The 18,638-nt window shown below is 39.8% G+C and overlaps 1 protein-coding gene across 1 annotated transcript in view; it reads left to right on the top strand.

The window, feature by feature from the left end:
- The window catches only part of L3mbtl4 (L3MBTL histone methyl-lysine binding protein 4), a 374,322-nt gene that overhangs the window by 161,461 nt on the left and 194,223 nt on the right, over window positions 1-18,638 (top strand). The window contains exon 12 of the mRNA XM_070028667.1: window positions 1,717-1,827. Within this exon, the coding sequence (XP_069884768.1) occupies window positions 1,717-1,827 (111 nt within the window). The remainder of the gene's footprint in view (window positions 1-1,716; window positions 1,828-18,638) is intronic.

Genomic DNA, 18,638 nt, shown 5'->3' with positions numbered 1-18,638 from the left:
AGTTTTTTCAATCATAACATTTGGGTATACCTCCAGTGTGGCTTTTTGCTGGTTAATTGGACACAGTCTTTTAGATTTGTCTGCCTAGGCTGATTCTGAACCATGGCCCTTTGATCTCTGGCCCCTGTATAGCTAGGGTTATAGGTAGGAACCACCAGCCTCTAGCCTACAGAGGAGCTTTCTGGATTTTAGTAAGTAAAAATTCTCAGCTACTTGTATTCTTTCTCTCTTGTCTTCTTTCAAAACGTTGTTTTACTGTGTATGCAAAAAAATTGGCAGTGCTAGGATTTGAACTTAAACTCTTGGGCTTCCTAGCAGAAGTTCCCCCACTTGAACCATTCAGTTATTTTTCAAATAGAGCCACATATGAATTACAGATTGTACCACCATACCCAGCCTTTTCAGTTTACTTTTCTAGCATTAAAAACATACAAGAAAACAAAATGATGAAAGTAGTTAAAAAGGCAACTTCTAGGCTCTGTCTCATGGTTATGTGGATGCAGCTCAAGTAGGTGTCTTTGTCATCTACAAAATGAAACAATTTCATGTGAGGATAGTGATTTTGGGGAAAAACATGAACACACTCCATGTATTAACTGTAAGTATGCTTTGTAGAAAGAAAATATGTTGGAGTAAAACACACTAGATGTTGGAGAAAGGTGACCATTTATGACTCCTGTATTAGCAGGGTTTTATTTTCCTATGACCATTTCTAGACTTAAGTTTCATATGCTTTCATTTCCTATAATGTCTAGAGCAAACTTTGGTGTGCAGTAATGGTGAAAGGTTTTGCTATGTTACAAACACTTCGGAGTAACTTTTTGACTCTGACTTGTGATAGTTGAATTTCTGAAGTTACAATGGCTCTTTAGGTCCTTGTGCCTTTTTTTCTGCCCTCTTTCCTTCTTGACTGTGTGTCCATATCACTGACATTTGGTCCCTGCATTTTGAGACTTGAAAGGAACCTCAACACAGCTGAGGCTTCTAATCTTACTGATGAAGTAACAACTCATAAGCTATGTTTTTCAATGATAGCACAGTATGATTTTAAGACAACAGTTGAAATCATGCAATTTAAGCATGAAACAGTTTAGGAGCTGAGTGGGTCTGGGAGAGATGAAGAAAATAATGGAAGGGATGACACTGATCAAGATACATTGTATTCAGAAACTGACATGTTGAATTGAAACTCTTTTGTATACCTACTTAAAGGTAGTACAAAATTATATATGTTAAAAACATTTTAGATCTAGGAAGCATTGTGTGCTTGTTGAATTATGTCTTTGATAACTAAACCTCCTTGGATATGCAATCCCAAACTGGGAAATACTGAGAATAGCCAAAATTTCTTCATTTACAAAGGCTAATTTGAAAAAAGGGGAAGAAATTTAAATAAATAAAATCCTTTGAGAACTTTGATGTGATTGTTAATGGAGTCAGAATTGAGTCTGTCTTTGTTTAACGATCTTCAATGTAACAAAAAATTTTCTCCTCCCAGATTTTTGTGAAACAGATTTGAAGAATTATATAAAGTCCCATGAGTTGTGAAAAGCAAACTCCAATTGGGTTAAAGATCTGAGCATTAAGACTAAAGCAATAATACTTGAGAAAAATTGACTAGAAGATCTGAATTGTGAATGTTGAATTGAGAAGATTAAACAGATGATGTGAAAGTTGCATGACTTATTGCACCTATAATGTTCTATAATATTTCAGAGGGGCCCTCATGGTTTTCTGCCAGACATGAAACTTGAAGTTGTGGATAAACGAAACCCACGCTTAATTCGTGTTGCAACAATTATAGATGTTGATGACCAAAGAGTAAAGGTACATGTTTTCAATTATTATGTTATGATGCTGGCATTTCTCCAACATTTCTTCTGTCTTTATCATCCTACCATGTCCTTTACTTTCTTCACATTTTAACTCATCTGTTCAGTGCTTTTTCTGGGGAGAAAAGTCATTCTGGATCTGACCTTGAAGAATGTCCTTGGCCATGGTGGGATGAAGTAAGTAGTAGGGTCTCTTAAGACAGGAGGCAGAAGGCCCAAACAAGGCTGGCTGCAGAGACTCTGATTTCTGGGTACAATTAGTACAATACATTTCCAATTGGTTTCTTTTCTACTCACTTGAGTTTTGTGTGGACAGATTTCCAGCTTATCTGTATATGGACTAAGACATTTGATAGGCTGAGTAAGACATATTTTGAGAAGGATCACAATTCTTTATTTTCTGCTTTTTTTCCCTAAAAAATAAAACCCAGCTTAGTCTCTATAACAGAAAGGAAACAAAGTTTGCATTAAATATTTGATTAACAGATAACTATACTCTCCTTTTTGATGGCATTTTAAATATGCACAACTCCAAAATGAAATTTCCTACAGGGAAAGCTTTTTATCTTTTTGTTTCTGAGAGCTGAGAGCATCTGTGGAATTCATTAACTCTTCTATAGCATGGCAGTTCAAAAATGATTTTCTGCCCAAGCATTGTTTTTTTTTTTCATAATAAGAAGCTCAAAGTCAACTAATTTTAATAGATGCTATTATTGAAAGGATTTATTTGTTTCATGTACAGTTTGAGATGATCTAAAAGACATTTCATTTCCTTTATCCTTAATTTGAAAGCAATATCTTAATTCATTTTATGGAGAATATTCAGTACATACATTTCGGTAAAATTTAGAGATGGATATCTTGCTTTGCTATAGATTACCACAAGCATATGTTCAGTGTTCTTAATTTCCCTGAAAAATGTAAACAATAATTATAGTCAAACATCAGATGGGTATTTACTTGCTTAATACATTGTTATTACTGTTTTAAATTTAATTTCAAGAAAATTGCTTAAGATTTAAGAAAATATGGCTTCATTGTTTACTGGATATCATAATAGTTTTATAGCAGTATTGTCCCTGTAATATAATATTATGTTATTAAACTTTTTAATTTTATTACATGCCTCAGAAAGCTCAATTTTTTTTTTTTTGGTCAATTGTGGGGCTTGAACGCTGGGCTTGGGTGCTGTCTCTCAGCTCTTCAGCTCAAGGCAAGTGCCCTGCCGCTTGAGCCACAGCACCACTTCTGGTTTTCTAGTGGTTTATTGGAGATAAGAGTCTCACGGATGTTCCTGCCAGGACTGGCTTTTAACCGTGATCCTCAGATCTCAGCCTTCTGAGTAGCTAGGATTACAGGTGTGAACCACCGGTGCCCAGCAAGGTTCAATTTTTTTTTATTGTGAAAATACCATATAGAGGGGTTACAATTGCATGGGCAAGATAATGAGTACATTTCTTATCAAGCATTGTTGCCTCTTCCTTTGTTTCTCCTTCCCATCCCTTCCCATCTTCCCCACCTCTCCGTACCACCCTCCGTCTCCATGCCAAAGTTGTAAAGTTCGTTTTTCGACATAACAACTTGTACATCTCATTGTTGCAATGGACCCTCCTATTTAAATGATTTTTTCCCCTTCCCCTCCACAAATTATACCAACATCAAATACAGTGAAAGCATGGGTTATACCATGGGGGAGGGACATACAAAGCAACAAAGAAATCGTCTTATAAATATGTTAGAAACAATTACATGAAAGCAAAACCATTTGAATCCTTATCTTGGGGTTCATTTCACCCAGCATCAACTTATCTGACATTTTCTGCTTGTCTCAGACATATACTAGTTATTGCAAATAAGGGAAACCATAGGACCTATGTTTCTTTGGGCCTGGCTTACTTCACTTAATATAATTTTTTTCCAAATTTTTCATTTATTTTTGGTAGAAAGTCAGTTCCTTTCTCCTAGCTTTCTGAAATGTACAGGCATTTTTGTTATCAGTGGTGCTCATACTGTACAATAATTCCCTAGAACTTCTTCCTCCCAGCTCACTGCAAATTAGTGCCTGTTGATCTGTATAGTGGACCCACTCCAGCCTCTGGAAAACACCATTCCACTCCACTTCTTTGTCAAGGCTTGTAGAGGCTCAATTTTTACTGGATTGTGTGTGTGTGTGTGTGTTTGTGTGTGTGTGTGTGTGTGTGTGTGTGTGTGTGTGCGCGCACGCGCGCACGTGCGCTAGACCTGGGTCATAAACTCAGGTCCTGGGCACTGTCACTAAGCCTGAGCCAAAGCTGTACTTCTGAACTATGTTTTCTTTATTTTGTTGGTGATTAATTGGAGATAAGAGACTCTCTAACTTTCCTGGCTGAGCTGGCTTCAAATGGCAATCCTCAGATCTCAGTATCCTGAGTAGCTATGATTACAGATGTAAGTTACTGGCACCTGTCTTCTTTTCTAGGTTTTTAGTTGCTATTTTATTGTCATTTATAAAATATGTATTCTAGTAGCTATTGAATGTGTTGGATAATTTATTACCTTAAAATTCTGTTTGAATCAAGCACTGGTGGCTCATACCTATAATCCTAGCTACTTAGGAGGCTGAGATCTGAGGATCATGATTTAAAGCCAGCCTGAGCAAGAAAGTCCATGAGAGTCTTATCTCTATTTAACCACCAAAGAAGCCAGAGGTGGAGCTGCAGTTCAAGTGGTAGAGTGCTAGACTTGATCAAAAAAGCTTAAGGACAGCACTCAGCCCCAGGACTGGCATGAGTGTATGCAGGTGCATGAGCGTGTGCAAGCACACACACGTTTGAAAACTAGCTCCCACATAATTTCAATAGTTTGTATTTATCATCTCAACAATGACATTTAAAAAATCTCTTAAATATTTAGCCAATCCTTCCAAATAAATATTTTATATATTTCCTCCTTGCTCTTTCTCTTTCATGGAAATTGCCCTGTTTTTACTGGAGAAGAAGAGTTTAGAAATCTGTAGTACCTCTGAAAGTTGCAGAGCCATAATTGTCATTTCTGTGGTCCTACATATAATGGAAGTACCCCTAGCATTTTAAACCTTAATAAAGGTACATTTATGCAAATGAAACACTGCTTTGTGAAATTGTGTCTTACAATGAGTGAAATGAGTTCTTTCTGTACACTATTTAGTCAATCAGTTTGTATCAGTCTTACAATGGTCATAATTGGCTTGAGGCTTGGCACATAGATCTAATCTCTTACTCATTTCTAACCATTCTAACTCATTCTAACCATGGGCTCTCCATATCCACCCCATTTGCAGTCAGTCTTTCAGTTGTCTCACCTCATGAAGGAGAGGTAGAAGATTGTCAGCATGCTGGCCAGCTTCTGATTGTAAGCAAGAGTCAAACCTTAGCGTTTAAAATTCCGTTAATCAATGATCCTCAGGGAAGATATGTCATGCTAGATCTGCTCTTTGCACTCTTGTTCTGGGAGGCTGAAAGTAGTAGACAAGGTTTTCTTGATGTTTGAGAAAGTATTTGAAGCTTTCTTTTACCCCAGCGATTCCTCCATCCTTCAATTCATGTGTTGATTATACCATTCTATAATTTTGTTTTGTGGAAATGAGTGTCTTTCAACAGCTGGTTTTTTAATCCTTGGTGAATAATAGGTATTTAATATCTGCATGAATGATAAAGGAGTGAGTGGAGCAGCTTTTATATCTTGACTGTTGCTGATAGTGTTGGTTGCAGCCTTCACCCACTGTTACCTGTTTCCTAACTTTTCTCCTGTTGGAGTTGTATTTCCACCCAGTGTCTTGGGAAGGCCAGAGGACACATCTGGACTTGGCTTCCAGCTCTGACTTTTCCTTCACTTGGTGAAGTTCTCACCTTATTTCAGCTTCCCTTAGTTATGGGCCAAGGGTTAAAAAAACACCTATCTCATAAGCTTTGGGGGAAAATTCCAAGTGGGTTTCTGTTACGATTTCTGAAACTGTGCTAGTGTCAGGATCTCAGCAGTAGCTGCTGCTGTCCTTTGTGCAGATGCCCTGTGCTGCTGTCCCAGGTACTGAAGGGAGTACTTGCAAGCACAAACAGGCAGGGAATAAGCCAAAGTGAGAACAGCAGGGAGTCTGACTGGCACTCTGAGGGGATGGCTGGGGTGACCTCAGCCTGCCTTAACAATAAGATCACATCTATGACAATGGTAACAATGCTAATGGTAACAATGTGTCCTTGTCACATAATGTTCTACCAGCTTTCCCTGCATTTGGGCATCATCGTCTCCCCGGCTTTGTGGTACTCTCCCATGTGGTGCTTCTTGCTGCTGTCCAAATTTTATAGAAACTGAAGTTTAGCAAGATTACGTTACTGGTCCTAGGCCACAAGCTAGTAGATCGGAAAGCAGGGTCTAACTCTAGCTTCCAAACAGGCTTTCAGTCTTAGGATTTATAATCTTCCTCTGCCTCCTACTCCTGGCTTGCAGTGTTTTCCCCTAAATGACCCACTGCAAAGCAGGAGAACAGAGTGTTGGATGGTAAGGAGAGAGCTCCATGAGCCCACTGTGCCCTGTGCCTCTCCTGCATGCTTGTGCCTCTGGGGGGGGGGGTTGGCATTCCCAGGTGGACTACAGCAGGTTCCCCCAACACTGATTTCATCATTCTTCTCTGTCACTGCCCAAGGTTGTACCTGCCATTATCTGGTTTTGCAATAGCATTTTAGAGATATAATTTCTGTACATCATTAACTGTCGTGGTTTTGGTTATCTTCACAAACTTGTACGACTACCACCAGCAGCCATTCATGGTCACTGCTCACTCACTGTACCTTCCCTTTCCCCACCCAAGCACCTGGCACCCACTGAGCACTTCCTAATGGGCAGATTTGCCTACCTGAGCATCTCATCTAAACAGAATCCTATAATGTGATCTTTGTAAGGTGTTATGTTTTCATTGTTCACACATTTTATTTACGGAAAATACTTCATTGCATAGATACCCAATATTAGTTGATCGACTAATCATTTGGTAGATATTTGGGGGATTTTTGCTTTGTGACTATTTTGGATAATGCTGCTATGAAAATTCATGTACATTTTTGTGTGGATGTTAAAGTAAAACTGCTAGCTCATATGGAGACATCAGGTTTAACACTTTCAAAAATAACCACAATATTTTCTGAACATTTTCTTAACATTCCCACATGTTTGGGATGAAGATTCCAGGTTTTGTTTTTGTTTTTGTTTTACATTGTCACCAACACTTGTCTTTATCTGTTTTCTTTATTTCATTTTGATTTTGGTTTTTGCTAAGCTATCCTAATGTGCCTTATGTTCTTTAAGCTTAAAAATATGAATTGCTATTCTTTATATGTGCCCATTCACAATATGGTGGTCAGGAGGAGTAGAATGAAGTCATTGGCTCAGTGGCTGTAGTATTAGGTACAGAAACCATAGCAAGTGTGGTGGTATAAGTATCTGGAGCGATAGACTAAACACTGAACAGTAGACTAAACAGTAGATTAAATTGTGTTCTTTGTTCTAGAAACTAGGCTAAGTAAATTATTTGTCACACCTTTATAATCCCAACTACTCTTTTAGAAAGATGTTACCTCTGCCAGGTGCCAGTGGGCCACACTTGTAATCCTAACTACTCAGGATGCTGAGATCTGAGGATCACAGCTCAAAGACAGCCCAGCCAAGAAAGTCCATGAGACACTTATCTCTAATTAACTACCAGGAAAATCAGAAATAGAGCTGTGGCTCATGTGGTAGAGTGCTAGCCTTGAGCACAAAGACTCAGGGACAGTGTCCAGACCCTGAGGTCAAGCCCCAGAACTGGCAAAAAAAAAAAACAACTAAGATTTTAAGATGTTAGATGTTTCTAACTCCAAAACTGATGTTTCTATAGTTTATAAGTTACCTGAAAGCAGTAGAATAACTGGAAATTGTAAGCTGTCAATATTGCAGATTTTACATGATTCATGGTATTATACTTCCTAGCACTCAGCAGTCACTGTTCCCATCACTAGCTAGGCCACACTTGTCTGGTGTCCATGCTGACAATACTCACTTGCCTTGGTAGATAAGCATGAAGTTTTCCATATCATGGGAGGTGCTGTTTCCCCCACATGTTGATTATTAGGTTTATTAATTACCATGACTACTCTCTAATAAATATTTATGATAGGCTTAGTGTTTCTTGTTCAGTTTATAATATCTATTGTGTTTAGTAATCATTCTTTTGTTTAGCAGCATTCTGTACTCTGTTCTATCTGAAAGCCCGTTACCATTGTCTTATCAGGAAATGAACCATAAATTACACTAGTTGGGTGGGTGCTCCTAGGTGGGAAAAGTGTTCTCTGACCAGTAAATAAATAAATGTAAAGCAAAGACTCAAAAACAGAGTACTATTTGATACATATTTGCCCAGTGGGAACTGAAACTAAGCTGTAAAATGAATTATAAATAAATTCCAAATAGGTGCTTTAGAAAGTGCTCCTGAATCATTAATAAATGGAGTCTCTTCAGCAAGTCTTTTCATATTTAATACATTAACTAGATGTATTTGTGGCATTTCTAAATGGAATAAGGGCATGATGACCAAGAGAAATTGTCACAGAAAGATGTCCACTTACCGGACTTAGAGATTATTTTAGATTTTAAGTCAGATCAATAGTTGAAATCTTTTTTTTGGGAAAAAAAACATTTGCAGATGGATTGGTACAAAGCCAAAGTTCAAAGACAAGTTTGTGAATGTTCTCTTTAATTAGGGGCAGCCTGTCTTTGAGAAGGTTGGTTGACGCAGTGAGTCCTGGCTTACCTATCTGTCAAGAAAGGAGAACATTATAGAATAGATCATCTCATTTGTCAGAGTTTCTAATGGGTGCATTTCTGGAAGTGACTTTGAAATAAGGATAGGACAAGATACTAATGTTAAAAATGAGTGTCCTTTGAGCAAAACTTGTAATTAATTACCATTATTGTCCCAGTGATTGATAGCTGAGTTCATTTTGGGAAGGAGACTGGCAATTTTCAAAAAAGTATTATGACCAATAATGAAAAGATCATTGTTAGCATTGGTGAAACTGTAAATTACTGTCAAGCATAAGTTCCAGGAATGTCACAGCAGGTTTTACCTGTTCCAATTGCATTAGTGTAATTACAAGCACTGGAAGCCACAGTGCTGATAATACTAATGACAGTTACCTACAAGGACTCACCAGCTACTGATTCCATGCTGGTTGCTTTCGTCATCCTCACAGTGACCTGTAATTTAGACAGCACTGAGTAACAGGCACAGGGAACCTAGAAAATGACTTTGCACACATAGTCTAACCAGGTGGGAATCAGGCAGCTTAGGTACTGTGTGCTATGTGCTCCGTACTCAAATGTGGCCACATGCTCCCTACAATTGCCCAGCCAAAGAAAATGGATGTCTCTCACATTTCAATTTCACATCATTTTTACGTGTCACATCATAGTATTCCCTTTTTTTCCCTACCAGTCATCTAAAAATGTCAGGAGCATATTTTTAATTTATAGAACACACAACACAGGCAGGAGTGGGCCTGTTATTTGGCCTATAGACTGTGATCTACCAACTCCTGTCTTAACAGATACTAAATGGATGAAGGAGTGAGAAGAACATACTGTAATCTTCATTACAGGAAGTTTTGTATAGTTACAGCCTCTAGGTTTAGGAGACATAGACTTATCAACTGCTTGCCATTGATTCACTTAGTTTTCAGTATGAGTGCATCTGAGGCCCCCAAGTGATGCATAATCTGTCACACAATAGCTACTTTACTACCACTAGAGCTGTTAGGAGAAATTTCTCTGTCCCTTTTTTTTTTGTATATACCAGTCCTGGGGCTTGTACTCAGAGCCTGGGTCCTGTCCCTGAGCTTTGTTGTTCAAAGTTAGTGCTCTATCACTTGAACCACAGCTCTACTTGTTTTTTAGGTAGTTAATTGGAGGTAAGCGTCTCACAGACTCTCCTGCTGGGGCTGGTTTCAAACCGTGATCCTCAGATCTCAGCCTTCTGAGTAGCTAGGATCACAGGCGTGAGCCACCAGCATTGGGATCCTGTCACATTTTTATTACAGTTTCTATATCCAGAACAGAACCTGAGGCCTGACAACTGAGTACATGACTACTGTGGTGGTGAACCAAGCTCAGAGCCTACCTGGAGCGCAATCACACATCCCCAGCCTACTCCTACCTTTCCAGCCTGACCTGTGACATCTAGAAAGAGGCGGTGTGATTATTTGGCTGGAGGCATCTGCTGAGTCATGAGCTGGCTAGAATAGAAATAGAATGGCTCATAGCTTTCTATGTAGATTCTTATCTGGGTTGAAACTTCTTAAATTAAACATGATGATGGTTCGACTGATCATTCATAACCCTTCTCATAAGGTTATATATTCTTTTCTTTTCTTCTCTTCTCTTTTCTTTTCTTTTCCTTTTTTTCTGTTGGTCATAAGGCTTGAACTCTGGGCTTGGGCGCTGTCCTTGGCTCTTCAGGTCAAAACGAGCTCTCTACCTCTTGAGCCACAGCACCACTTCCGGTTTTCTAGTGGTTAATTGGAGATAAGAGTCTCATGGACTTTCTTGCATGGGCTGGCTTTGAACCATGATCCTCAGATCTCAGCCTCCTGAGTAGCTAGGATTACAGGTGTGAGCCACCAGCACCCAGAGGGGTTATGTATTCTTAAGCGTCCATAGAGTGCTACAGATTTCTCTGTTGTAAGAATGCAAATAGGTGGGTACAGAAATAGTGAATTATATTAGTGTTGCAGAGGTTACTGAGCTTTTGAGTAAGAATTAACAATTCTTAAGTTAATAAAAACAGGTTCTCCATATTCTAATCATTTCACTCAAAGCTATATATTTGCTCAGACAGCTGAGACTCCCTGACAGGCTATGATAATGAAGCCTTTTATCTACCAGTCCTTCAGCCATAGGAACCCACTGTGTTCCCTTAGAGTGACAAAAAAATCTGTTGAATTCATCTTAGCTTTAAAGAACACATATTTTCTCTGCTGTGTTCCTGAGTTTCTAGAAGTGTACTGTGTGACCAGCTGCAGTTTTGACATTCCAGCGCCCTTACCAATACTGATAGCTAATTATACTCAACATGGTCTCTTCCTCACACATCCTGTTTCATTGGCATGCTATTTTTACCACTGGAAGCATATCTTTCAAGAAATAAATAAATGAACAAAATCACCCCAGAATGGACGGTCTAGACAAGATGGTGAACACTCTATCTCACTTCCAAAGCTCAGTTTCCTCATCTCCTCTCTTTTCCTTTCTCCTCCCCTTCTCTCTCCTTCCTAAATATTCAGAGTAAAGATTAAAACTTGAACCTACCTCACAGTCTGGTTGTAGAGATAAGTCAGAATCCCTGTTCCGTAGCTCAAGGTACAGGTCCTTATATAAATTTGAAAATTTATCATAAGGACAGTGAGTGTTGTGAATAAAGAGGCTGTGAGAGAGATGGCTTCTCCAGAAGTTTTTGACTTATATAACTATAATCCCTCTGTGCACCACCTTTACAATAAATAATAATAATAATAATAATAATAATAATATAATAATGCTATGCAAGTAAACTACCTTACTATTTTTTTAAAAAAAGTTTTTTACACAAGAAACGTATATAACATACCTGTATGTATGTTGCTTTTTCCCCCAAACACCAAATGCCTTTAATTACTACCTGTAGACAGGGAAACTTGAGATTAAATGTGCTCCATCTGTGTTTGTTTGTATGCATGCATGCATGAGATACATATGGGCGCATACATATACACCCTTGTGTGTTCTTTCTCTTTTTTAAATTGGAAGCAATTCCTTGGGCAAGTGATTGCTCATGAGATTTTTTTTGGACCTGTAAATAGAGAAATCATAGGCGATGCATGGCTCTGACTATGGGACAGGGGAGGGCGTGGATGAGGGGCAGGGAGAAGGGGATCTCTGCTTAAGAAATAGCTGAAGATCCTTTTCTGCTTTTACTCCTAAGATCATTCCTGGCACATCAACCCTGGGACTTCATGGAGAGTGTTTGTATTAATTCCTTTAAGATACGAATGGCAGAACTACCCCCACATTCCTGGGGGCAGTCTTGTCCTAACCCCAAGGGGCCTGTTGATAGAAAAGAGGTGTGTGTCCCCAGCACCTGGAAGATGAGTTCATATCACTGAACCAAACAGAGGCAGGAAGCTGAAGAGGAGCTGGTGGTGTGGTTTAGAGGTACAGACTAGTGTGATGGCAGCCCGGAAAAAGCATTTACTAGCTGGGTGCTTAAGCCTAGTTACTTAGGGGGCTGAGATGTGAGGATTCAAGTTCAACGTCAACCTGAGAAGAAAAGTCTGGGAGACTGTCATTTCCAATTAATCAGCAAAAAACTGGAAGTGGAGGAGGTGTGGCTCAAGTGGTAAAGCACTGGCCTTGGTTAAAAAAGCCAAGAGAGAGCACGAAATCCTGTGTTCAAGATCCAGTACCAACACATGCACATGTGTGCGCATGCATGCATGCGTGCACACGCGCGCGCGCGCACACACACACACACACACACACACACACACACACACACACACACACACACCAACAACAGTTTAAAAAAACAAAATAAAAAGTGTTTGCTGGTTTGAAGAGCAGAGCAGACAGAGCACAAACCTAAAAGTCTTCAGGCAAGACTGCACATCCAGGCTTCAAGGCAGGTGTGCTGGTCACTGACCATCCATTCAAAATCTGGATTTAGCATTTCAAGGTCTAGCACAGATGACGTATTCTAGACACTTTCTTTTTTATTATCTTTTTTTTGTATTGTCAAGGTGATGTAAAAAGGGTTTCAGTTACATAAGTAAGATAATGAGTACATTTCTTATCAACCTTGTTATCCCTTCCCTCAATTTTCTCCTACTTTCCCCCTCAACCCCTTCCCAAGTTGCACAGACCATTTCCTACATATTATCTTATGTATATCGCTGTTGCCTCAGTTCCCCCTCTTTGTCCTTTGTCTCACCATTTTTGTTGTTCCCCTTCCCTTCCCTAATTCTAACAAATGTATATACAATATCAGGGTACCTAAATCAAATACAGTAACAACAGAGAATATAGCATAGGGGGAAGAACATACAGAAGAAACAAAAAATCACATAGTACATTAAAACCAACAACAACAAAGAAAAACCTCTTAGGATTCATGCCTTAGAGATTTGTGGGGTTTATTCCAGAGTCAGAATCTACATTGATCCCAGTTGGCCACTGCATTGTCTGTGCACTGAAAGTGTAAATCCCTGTCCTCAGACATGATCAAGGGATACAAATGTGCTGCTGCTCTGGCTGTACTTCACCAGGGTAGTGTTTGCTAACCTTTACAGTGACCAGGACTGAGTGGCTGCTAGGGATTCTCTGGGGAACCCTTCTACTTACCATATCATCACATATAACCAATGTTTACTGATAAACATAAACTGAAAGCGGCAACTTGCTTCTCAATGGGGCAGGGAGGGAGGGGAGTATGACAAGGCCTTCTTATATTGTCTCTATCAGACTCCCTTTTGTAGGGCATGCTGGTCATTTGTCTTTTTTTTTCTTGTGGTGGTACTGGGATATCAACTCATGCTTGTTAGGTAGGCCTTCTACTACAAGCCCATTCTTTTCTGCTTTAGATTTTTTCATGTAGAGTTACATCTTTTTGTCTGGGGCGCCTCAGACAACAGTCCTTCTGTGTGTCTCACGTAGCTGGAGTTACAAACATGTGGTTTATTTGTTGAGAAGGGGGTCTCCATTAATTTTTTTCCAGGACCGGTCTCAATTTGTGGTTTTCCTAGTCTTCGCCTCCCAGGTAGTTGGTAGTATAGGCAAATCCACCATGCTCTGCAGGAGTGGTGATTATTAATTGTAGATTCTGTGCAATTATGTTTACCTGTTGTCATCTACCTCTTTGGGAATTTAGAGTCTTTTTTTTTAGATCATTTGGATGAACTTTTTTTATTGTGAGAATACCGTACAGAGGAGTTACAATTACGTGGGCAAGATAATGAGTACATTTCTTATCAAGCATTGTTGCCTCCTCGTTGTTTCCCCTTCCTTAGAGTCTTCTTTTGGTTTCCTCTTCTTAACTTCTGTATATTGGCATTTTCTAAGGCTTAGGTTTTGGCCCCTTTGCTTTTTTAATATTTCTTTGCAGGTAGATCTCAAGCCTAACTGCCTATGTAAATACTCAGCAAACATCAATATTTTACAAAACTTGCCCAGGTGATTTTAATGAATGCTGCTGCGGAGCATTTCTGCCTGTTCTTGTTCTCTACATGATCCTCTCCATCCATTCTGTTGGTTTTCAGGGCCTTGTATTTGAAATGATTTCCAAATTCTATCCACTGCCAGGACTAATTCTCAGCTGTGTATTTAACTGGTGCTTAACATCTTCTGTGTCTTTCTTGTTAGTTTGTCCTGGACTGAAATACTTTGATTAATATACCCAATTCTCAATTTCATAAATGGCAGTCTTATTTACCAAGTGACTCAAACCAGGTCGCTGTAATATCTGCACATCTCAGAGCTACCACAGATAGTCAAGCACAAAACGCAGTTGCATCCAAGTCCAGATAACACATTTTTCCCTTCCTTCCTCAGTCATACCTGTTCTTGCCAAGTGAGAGCCAAAAACTCCTCCTTTACCTGGTCCACTGTAGCTCCCTCCTAGCTGGTCTCCCTGGATCCATTTGAGACCCTACCTACCAATCCATTCTAAACAAAGATGCACTTGATTAATTAATTAACTTATTTAGTTATTTTTTGTACCTGTACTGGGGTACCTCACACTCTCACTTGGCTTCTTCACTAGAGGCTAGCACTCTACCACTTAAGCCACAGTTCTGCTTCTAGCTTTTTGCTGGTTAATTGGAGATAAGAGTTTCATGAACTTTTTTTTCTTTTTGGTCAGTCCTGGGGCTTGAACTCTGGGCTTGGGCGCTGTCCCTGCACTCTTCAGCTCAAGGCGAGAACTCTACGCCTGAGCCACAGTGCCACTTGTGGTTTTCTGGTGGTTTATTGGAGATAAGAGTCTCACGGACTTTCTTGCTTGGGCTGGCTTTGAACCATGATCCTTAGATCTTAGCCTCCTCAGCAGCTAGGATTATAGGCGTGAGCCACTAGTGCCCGGCTTCGTGGACTTTTTTTCTTTTTGCCCAAGATTAGTTAAGAATCAAGGTCCTCAGATCTCAGTCTCTTGAGTAGATGAGATTACAAGTGTGAGCCACCAGGGCCTGACACAAAGTGATCTTAAAATTGTGAGCTGCATCACATGACTTCCTTTCCATTTTTCCCCATCATATATTGAGTTAAAGAACTATCCCTTAAGTGTTCCCTCCTAAGTCCTCCTAGTTTGGTCTTCCTCCTCTAGTCTGTCTTATTCTATATTCTGCCACATTTAGAGACAACTACATTTGGAGAAAAATAGAAAACTACCAGAATTTGAGCAGTGGCTCTTGACTCGGCTTTTAACAGCTTCCCTTTTAAGTTGATAATGATACTTCACTCGCAGCTATGTGAATAAGTCACACTGTCTTCTGCTTTGAAAAATGTAAGGGTCTGTTCTTAGAGAACTGACTACAGTCAGCACCCACCTGGGCAGTAGCAGCTCTTTTATAGCTGACTTCTAGTGTTGGCAGTTGGTGAAGTTCTTCCATTGTAAGGTGCATCTTGATGTCAGAATAACTGAGCTGATGTGGGGACAGGGTGAGGATATGTGTGACAGAAGCAGAGAAAGCAGAGTTTGTTTCCCAAAGCAAACCTTTGGTTTATGAGAGTAGCAGACAGGCTTTTACTAATCGGCAGAAGTGGACTTAGTTGTGTATGAATGAAAATATATAAATAAACAAGGAAGTCTGGAGAAAATAGGTACAATCTTTGCCCATGCAAGTTCCATGTAGATACTTTGGGACATTCTAAATTGTAAAGGCACAATCTTTATTTTTTACACAATCTTTATTCGAGCCAGCCATTGTATTACATACCTGTAATTCCAACACTCTGGAGGTTGAAGCAGAAGGATTAAAAACTTGAGGCCAGTCTGGACAACTTGGTAAGATCCTGTCCCAAGAATCTAAACAAAACCTAAAACAATAGAAAAAAAGTTGTCAATGGAACCTGTGCTAATGTTTGGTTTAGCCTTCTGGTGTCTTTCTAGCAGATGTCTTTTTATTTTACCCCTAGTGTCGCTGTGTTTTGTTACTTTTCTGGGATTGTTAATCCTGCCCATTCTCAAGTAGTACCTATTCACAAATTTTGAAGTAAGCTCAAACTCAGTATTGTGACTGAAGAGGTAAAGTTTTATCTTCAAATTTATCTTCAAAATGTCCAAGGGGACCCTATGACAGCCTTCTACTCCATTATTCTAATCACTTCATATTCCCATGGTCTTGCTTATGTTCTGTCCCCCACGCTAGCTTTCTCATTCTCTTATGTCCTTGTTTCTCATTTTCAGGGAAGGAAGAAGAGACTCAGATCTAAACTAATAATGTCATGGGCCAAGTCTACTTTTCTCTGTGTGCCTCAGTTTCTACTTGCTACAATGAGAGACTAATTCATTTTTTTTACCTGAATTCAATCTCTATAATCAGACTTATGATTACTTGATGTTAGATTCTATGTTTTTTCCCCATGTCTGTGTGTCTGTGTGTGTGTCTCTCTGTGGGTGTTTGTTCCAATACTGGGCTTGAACTCAGAGCTCAAGGCTGACTCTTTACCACTTGAACCACAGCTCCACTTCTGGCTTTTTGCTGGTTAACTGGAGATCAGAGTCTTACAGACTTTTCTTCCTAGGCAGGCTTCAAACCATGATCCTCAGAGCTCAACCCTTACAGTAGCGAGGATTACAGGCAAGAGCCACCGGCACCCAGCTTGCTTTATTTCTTTATAATGTATATTGTCCGCTAGGTTGTAAGCTAGTGGAAGGAATATTTTGACTCTTACGTTTAGTCAAGTGAACTTCATCCTTAGTGTCTGGAGTACAGCACCAGGTTTTTCATTTGATGGGCAACAAACATTTGAATGAGGGAAGGAATGTGTGAGTTGCCAATAAAAATATGCTGATAGTTGGTTATGACAGTAAATTAACATTTACTAAGAAACATATTACTTATTCTGTTACACAAAGCAAATATACAGGAACCCTTGGCATTAACTAGATGTCTCCAAAATGTTCTTTAACAAAAGAACAGGTCTTTATAAGCCACAGGAGATTCTGCACCAGTGGGTGCCTTTGAGCTACTACCACTGCAACTTTAAGAAGCAGCATGCTTATTATAAGCCTGGCTGAGTATTATATAATGCTTGAGTAATTTAAATTATGTGTTATTTCATGGTAGAGGGTGTTTTCTCCCCTGAAATATTGACATAGTGAGTCATGGCAGTATTTTAACATGTCAAAGAATCTGAGCCTATTATGAGGCCATTATACTAATAATGTAGGAACAACAGTGGGACTGCCGGGTAGTAATGGATACATAATGGCTAATATGTGGTGGGAATCAGGAACAGTAATGGTTGCTAGTGATTTTCTAGTAATAATCAACTGCTCTCAAAACCATGGAACTTCAATGGGAAATGCTGCCTGCAGCACAAGGGTCCAGATTGCTGTTTGAGTGTGGCCCACTTCACTTGGCTGAAGCCATCTCAAAACTCAAGTTAATCTCTCTGCTCTGAGCCAATGAGGAGCGTTCTCCTGGTGCTGTCAGAAGACATGGAAAGTCTGCAGTAGTGTCTGATCGTGGCATATTTCCATAGTATCTCCCATACAGAAAAGAATACTTTTGTATATTGTGCATTCTCCTTTGCACCTCAGCTTCCTAGATAAGACGAACATTCCATACCACTGTGCCTTGCTCTGCCCTCAGGAAGCAGCAGCATGGCCTTGGAGAATGTGTCCCTAGTCCCTGCCAAGCATCTCTTGTTCTGCTTGGGTTTATCTTAATGGCTGCTGCTTCCATAGTATGGCACAGGGGGGTTCTTTCCTATCTGGCCTGATATCCTCTTGTGGGACATTCTTGATCTGTTCCTGGGCCTCATATGTCAATTGTACTGTGATCCCAGAGAACGTCTTGCTCTGATGATTAATGTGAATTGTCTGTTCCTACCCAGAAGCCAGATTTGGCATTAAAGCAGTGATCTTCATCTGTTGAGACTCAGTTTCATGTTTTCAATTGCTGCCAAAACGCAATCTATTCAAGAATAAGATCATGGAGGCTTAAATTGGGCCCCAGGTTCCCCCTTCTTGTTCCTCACCTCCCCTTCCTTAGGTTGTCACACCCAATGGATAGGTGGCCAACTCCACATCCTTGGCTATGTGGTCATCCAATCCTCTGAGGAAGTGTCACTGATAGAACTGCTGCAGAGATGGAGCTGCCCGTCCCCTCTCTTCAAGCCTTGGCAGTTGCCCCAGGTAGCTGCTGAGCATGTGAGGTGTGGTAAGCGGGGCTGTCAAAAGTTGAATTTAAGTACTTTTGAAATAGCCATAAGAGGACCTTGGCCATCTGGCTGGACTGTGTAACCTTGGGGGCCTTCAGGGACACATAAAGGAAAGGCCAGCCAACATGTACCTTAGAGTCCTTTTGCAGTGTGATATTTGAGAAGAAAGAAAAAGGGAAATAAAGAAAAAAGAGGAGGGGTAATTGGAAAGGGTAAATGTGATTTAAAGAAATTCATGTATGAAAATATCTCTCTACAACCCATTATTAATTTTAACACACTGACTTTTTTTTAATGGGAAAGGTTCCTACAAGGCCTGAAGAGGCGGATGCTTCATCTACATGTCAGCTG

This window comes from Dipodomys merriami, unplaced genomic scaffold, assembly GCF_024711535.1.
Source record: "Dipodomys merriami isolate MVZ:Mamm:240054 unplaced genomic scaffold, mDipMer1.0.p SCAF_2, whole genome shotgun sequence".
Classification (NCBI taxonomy): domain Eukaryota; kingdom Metazoa; phylum Chordata; class Mammalia; order Rodentia; family Heteromyidae; genus Dipodomys; species Dipodomys merriami.
This window is presented reverse-complemented; position numbering and strand designations above follow the sequence as displayed.